Source organism: Sphaeramia orbicularis, chromosome 4 (genome assembly GCF_902148855.1).
Source record: "Sphaeramia orbicularis chromosome 4, fSphaOr1.1, whole genome shotgun sequence".
Lineage (NCBI taxonomy): Eukaryota > Metazoa > Chordata > Actinopteri > Kurtiformes > Apogonidae > Sphaeramia > Sphaeramia orbicularis.
In genome coordinates, this window is record NC_043960.1 from 50211600 (window position 1) to 50218544 (window position 6945).

General features: G+C 37.0%; 1 protein-coding gene across 2 annotated transcripts in view; it reads right to left on the reverse strand.

Annotated features, from left to right (window-relative positions):
* cers4a (ceramide synthase 4a) overlaps positions 1-5898 on the reverse strand; it is a 47425-nt gene extending 41527 nt beyond the window's left edge. Inside the window, exons 1-2 of one of the 2 annotated variants that reach the window (XM_030132114.1) lie at positions 5794-5898; positions 499-675 (exon numbers count right to left, since the gene is read on the reverse strand). In XM_030132114.1, the coding sequence (XP_029987974.1) occupies positions 499-674 (176 nt within the window). In that variant the 5' untranslated portion in view covers position 675; positions 5794-5898. Of the gene's footprint in view, positions 1-498; positions 676-5268; positions 5761-5793 lie in introns of those variants that run through there. The other variant, XM_030132116.1, reaches the window with a different exon arrangement.
* Positions 5899-6945: the final 1047 nt, after the last annotated feature.

Here is a 6945-nt window from a genome sequence, read left to right on the forward strand (position 1 = left end):
ATACAAACATGCATATAAACATCATTTGTGTTTTCCTTTTAATTGTACTGGAACTTCCACCTTACAGGTTGGAACCGTAGCTGACGATATTCAAGTGATCTACAAATAGTGTGTGCACCTTCTAGAGATACACAACACTTTTATAACTATTTAAGATATCTTTTAAAAGTTATTTAGCCAGACAAACTTGGATGGGGGAAACACCAAGGTTGAATCTAAAAAACGATTAAAAAAAAAAAAAAGTTAACTTTATTCACTGTCTAACTGGGTTGGACATTATGACTTTGAAATGAGGTGAATATGGGTTAGAAAGCATTAAAAGGAAGAACATTTGATGCTCACTTCAGTTTGTATCTGAATTTTTGTGGTAAAAACATTTGTCACTTCCTCAAAATGGTCTTCAGTTAAAGAAAATATAATCAGTAAATCACAGGGACACAAATGTCTGTGTCCAACAGGAATGACCCTGTTTCCTCTGTCCTGTCAGGTGTATCTCACCTCTCAAAGACATATCTGAAGGCTATGAAGGCAAAGGCCAGCGGTAGAGTGTAGATGAGGTCCCTGGGCAGAGGAAAGCGGCCCTCATCGTCATCCGTCTCAATGTCCTCCCAGTGGGTTCCAGCAGGAAGCCAAAAGTCCTCCCGCCACAGCCTGTCATTGAGCAGGGCCTCCATCCTGAGGAACAGCACCCAGAGATCCACATTAATGTTTACCATACCTGATCAAACATTAATGTATATTTAAGGCAAATGGCTGAGACTCTCAAGATTAGACCTGCAATGACACACAGAGAGAATGAGACTTGAATGTAGGGCTGCATGATTAATCGATTTTAAATCGAAATCGGATTTTTTAATTAGGACGATTTTTAAAAAAGGGAAATCGTAAAATCGATTTCATCTCTCGTGCCTGCGGGCCGCGCACTTGCGGGCTCCCGTAGGCTCCTCCTCCAATCAGTGACAGCGGTCTGTCACAGAAGTCGTTGTAATGACCGGACTTTAAATGTGTTAATGAGCCCGCAGTACTTACAGCAATGTAAGCCGTCGCTTCACGCACGGATCCCGCAACTGAAATAGAACTGCATGCGGATCACTCATCTTACGTTGCCCCGGATCCGTACCGTACTGTCTTCTTCCGAACCGGGTCCGGGGTCATCAGCCTCAGCAGAGGAGCCCAGACAGCCCTGTGCCCACACACATCTGCCAACTCCACAGATAGAATCCCTCCAGTGTGTCCTGGGTCGGTCTATTCCACGCACGGATCCCCCAGTTTAAATAGAACCACATGTGGATCACTCATATTAACGTGGTCCACGCACACACGCACGCACGACAGATGCCTGTCACTGACTGACATTGGTATCACTTCTGTGGGCCCAGATACCCACGAAAAAAAAAAAAAAAAAAAAAAAAATATATATATATACACACATACAGTCGTCCTCAAAATTATTCATACCCCTGCCATTTTTTGTAACTTTTTGTTTTTGTGATGAAATGAATGAGTTTTGTCAAGTTTGTTTGTGACTTACATGTGATACACAAGTGAGGAAATAAGAACAAATGATACTTGGAGAAATACTTTATTTCAGGAGTATTTTATTAGAGGATTTCTAAAAAACGCCATGTTCAAAATTATTCATACCCTAGGGTTTATTAAGTCCAAAGTCTTTTCTTAATAGTCAATAGAGTAGCCTTTTTTCTTGATAATGGTTCCTGTAAGTGTCCACAGGTTCTCTTCTGTCTCCTGTGGGGTTTTGGTCCACTCTTCCAGGACCAAAGCCTCTAACTGGGTCCGGTTGGATGGTTTCCTACCCATCATGCTAGTCTTTGGCTCCCTCCGCAGATTCTCTATATAATTTAGGTCAGAGCTTTGACTGGGTCATGTCCTTGAACCACTACTGCACTACCTTGATGGTATGCTTGGGGTCAGTGTCCTGCTGGGACATCCAGTCAGGACCAATCTAGAGTTTCTCAGCAGACACTTCAACATTGTCATCCAGGATGTTGATATAATCCTCCTTTTTCATGATGCCCTGTATCTTGATGAGGTTCTCGGTGCCACTAGCAGAAAAGCAACCCCATAGCATTATGTTGCCACCACCATGCTTGATGGTTGGGGCTGTGTTCAGCTTGCGTTCTTCTCCTTGCTTCCTTCAGATGCAGTCAACATCCATGTGGCCAAACAACTCCATCTTTGTTTCATCAAATCACTGGATTGATGACCAAAAGCTTGGATCTTGGTTAAGAAGAGCTCTAGGAAATGCCAGATGAGCCTCCTGATGTTTCATCCTGAGTCATGCCATCTTCCTGTGTCTGCATCCATGGAGAACTCCTTTGTGCAATACTGGCTGGATGGTTGTCTGTGATACCTTCATACCTTGGTTATTTTGGTGGCAACATAATGCTATGGTTATAACCTACAATGCTAGGATGCTTCTCTGCTAGTGGCACTGGAAACCTCATGAAGTTACAAGGCATCATGAATTTAACATAATTATATTAACGTCCTGGATGACAGCGTGAAAGTGCTGAGAAACTCTACACTGGTCCTGATTGGATGTCCCAGCAGGACACTGACCCCAAGCATACCACCAAGGTAGTGCAGTAGTGGTTCAAGGACATGACCCAGTCAAAGTCCTAACCTAAATCATTTAGAGAATCTGTGGAGGGAGCCAAAGACCAGAGTGATATGTAGGAGACCATTCAACCGGACCCAGCTGGAGGCTTTGGTCCAGGAAGAGTGGACCAAAACCCCACAGGAGACAGAAGAGAACCTGTGGACACTTACAGGAACCATTATCAAGAAAAAAGGCTACACTATTGACTATTAAGAAAAGACTTTGGACTTAATAAACCTAGGGTATGAATAATTTTGAACATGGCGTTTTTTAGAAATCCTCTAATAAAATACTCCTGAAATAAAGTATTTCTCCAAGTATCATTTGTTCTTATTTCCTCACTTGTGTATCACATATGTCACAAACAAACTTGACAAAACTCATTCATTTCATCACAAAAACAAAAAGTTACAAAAAATGGCAGGGGTATGAATAATTTTGAGGACGACTGTACATATATATATATAAATATATATATATATATATATATATATATATATATATATATATATATATATATATGTAATTTAGTCCTCTTACTTGCTAAATTTTTCATTCATAAATGTAAGTTCTGTAACACTAATATTATATATATAATTATATATAATATAATATATAATATATATTATAATATTATTTATTTTTTGAAAGATGTTGAACTTTATTTAAAGCTGTTAGATAAATCTGGAAACAAAAAGGCTATAAAAAAACATAAGTATTTGCTCTGATTTGGACATTGTATTATAGTGTATTCCCCCTGATAAACTTCTGTTATTTTCTTGTTCTATACATTGTTTGTATACTCTACTTCATTCAATAAAGATTTAATTAAGAATAAAACTTCTGTGGGTTCATCACGTGATACCATCACAGATTTGAGGTTAGAGCAGTGCCTTGCATTGTTGGCTGCTCACGAAAACGGCATGCTGACTTCTGTTGTCTTTTGTAGTTTTACCCAAAAATCAAAATCGAAAATCGAGTTTTTAGAGGAAAAAATCGAGATTTTTTTTTAATGCCAAAATCGTGCAGGCCTACTTGAATGTGATCTAAATGAAGCAAAACAAGGCTGGATTACAGAACACAGAGTTTGTTGTTGATGGCAGGTTTAATTAGAACATCACATTACTTCACTGATTTTGGTGAACACGTTACTAGTACCCCAAACAAAGCCTTTATGAACCACTGTCCAAGCATTATGTTGTGTTTGCGTTGTGTTTGCATTGTATTGTGTTTACATAGGATTGGGCACTACAGCCAAAAAGTTTATTATGATACAATATATTTAGCTATATGAATATATAGATACACCAATAATTATACAATAAATGTCAAATCATTATTTCTAGAAAGTAACTAGATACATTATTTGTGGTTTAAAACAATTTGCAAAAGATGTAAGAACATGCAACGAGATGTAAATGCCATAAAAGACAGAGGAAGATGGAAACAATGTATCTGATTGTGTATGAGCTGACTAAAAAAAGTGTATATGAATGGTTTTTATGGATGTTTTGTGTTACTGTAAAAAATATACAGAGGAAAATGTGTGTTAACAAAGCAAAGGAGGCGGCTCTAGTTTGATTATTAGATTGTAAAAAGGGGGTGGGAGTCAATAAGTTATACTTCTTCCCACTCCTTTTCGAGCGCAAAAAATATTGTATTTATTTATTTATTTGTTTTGACCATGTTGTATGATTCTTTGTTATCTGATGATTCTATGTGCTCGAAATAAACTACTACTACTACTAATGTAAATGGATGTAGAACTATGCAACAAGACCAAAAGATGAAATGGAAACAATATGATAAGTGAAACAAGACAAAAACAACATAAAAAACAAAACAAGATGTAAATGTAAAAGCTGCAACAACGCAGGAGTGATGTTTAAGACACAAGAATAAAAAAGTATAAAAAATGCAAAAAGACAAAAACCTATGAGATGCAACAAGATGGAAATTGCATAACAGTATAAAATGCAAGAAAAACAAACTGTAATAACGCACAGTCTCAGGGATCAGTTAGCTTATATTGATTATTTGTGAGTTTTAAACCATTCTTAATGGTCAGAACCAAACAACTGCCAATCAATCAATCACTCAATTTGACAGGCGATGTTCTATATTCACAACTATTCTCATGGTACAATATTTGTTCAACATGAAAATACATATGAGCAAACTGAAATCAAACAACAGACAACTTGGACATATTTTTAGTGTTTAAGCTGAAAATGTCAACAAAAAAGCCCATATCCATATCAATATTATTATAGATTTATTGTCTGCACTATTTGAACATAACCTTAATCAGCTCTAAGCATCAAATGTAGTAAGTGATTTATGTGGGGATATTATACAGCCTGGACAAACATTTATTTTAACCTATTTTTCAATCATCTATTGAACACATGATGTTGCTGAACCTAGATCTGACCCAGTGAACCAATCCCAGATCATAACACTGCCCCTATCGGCTTGTACTATAGGCACTACCCATGATGGGTAATCCATTCCCTGATAAATCCATCACTCTGGAACAGGGTCAGTCTGGACTCATCAGACCACATGACCGTTATCCATTAAACACAGTCCAGTCTTTATGTGCTCTATCAAACTAACGGTTGTTTAAGAAAACAGAAGGTACTCACAGTATCAGTTGAAAGGTTAAAGAAACATATTCATGACTGCAGAAATTATCCAATGGAAGGATCTGAACTATTTACTGAGTGAAATCCAGGAGGAGATTGTGGGCAGTAGTTTACAATAACTGTCCTATAGGCTACAAACAGCCGTCCTTCATCCTGTTAATGTGTCTAAGGAAACACACGCAATCACACTGCGCACTGCAGCGACATAGGCAAGATACAAAACACACACGCGCACGCACGCACGCACGCACACACACACACACACACACACACACACACACATTCTCTGTATAAGGACCAACAGCTAGCTGTTGTTCAACTAGAGCCACGGAGCACATGTAAAATCCACATCGCACAAAAAGCCTGATCCAGGTCCAGATCCGCAGCCCCGACCAAGACCACACCGTCGACCTACAGCCTCCAACCGCACGGAAACCCGCCTCATCCCGACTCCATAAAACACGCAACACTGCCTCCACACTGCACTATGACCAAAGGGAATAAAAAATGCGACATTGCGGCTACCTGTCCGCGCTCCCGTGATGGGGATGACCAGCGTACAGCGGCAAATGAGAGAGGAGGAGCGGATTGACGCAACCTGCACCGGCTGAGGGCGGAGGAGAGGGAGGGACCAGTCAGCTGTCACCCCCGCCATTATCGTCATCATCATCAGCAGCAGCAGCAGCAGCATCAGCATCATCAGCTCATTGGATCTGATGTCACACATCGGAAGATTAGCGCCTGTATCTTATCTCCTGTCCGACAAAAATACAGGATTTGAACCAACATGACAATTTACACTTATTCATATATATTTCTTTTATTTACACACTTATTCATGTATATTTCTTTTAATTACACACTTATTCATGTATATTTTTTTTTATTTACACACTTATTCATATATATTTCTTTTATTTACACACTTATTCATATATATTTTGTTTTACTTACACACTTATTCACATATATTTCTTTTATTCACACACTCATACATGTATATTTATTTTATTTACACACTAATTCATGTATATTTCTTTATTTACACACCTATACATGTATATTTATTTTATTTACACACTTATACATGCATATTTATTTTATTTACACATTTGTTCATGTATATTTCTTTTATTTTCACACTTATTCATGTGTATTTCTTTATTTACGCACATGTTCATGTATATTTCTTTTACTTACACACTTACTCATCTATATTGCTTTTATTTACACACTTATTCATGTATATTTCTTTTATTTACACACATGTTCGTATTTCTTTTATTTACACACTTATTCCTGTGTATTTCTTTATTTACACACGTTCATGTATATTTCTTTTATTTACACACTTGTTCATGTATATTTCCTTATTTACACACCTATACATGTATATTCATTTTATTTACACATTTTTTCATGCATATTTCTTTTACTTACACTCTTATTTGTGTATATTTCTTTATTTACACACACATGTATATTTCTTTTACTCACACACTTTTTCATCTATTTTTTTTACTTACACACTTTTTCTGTATATTTCTTTTACTTACACTCTTATTTATGTATATATTTATTTTACTTACACATTTATTCATGTATTTTTTTAATTTACACACTAATTCATTTTATTTACACACTTGTTCATGTATATTTCTTTTGCTTACTCACTTA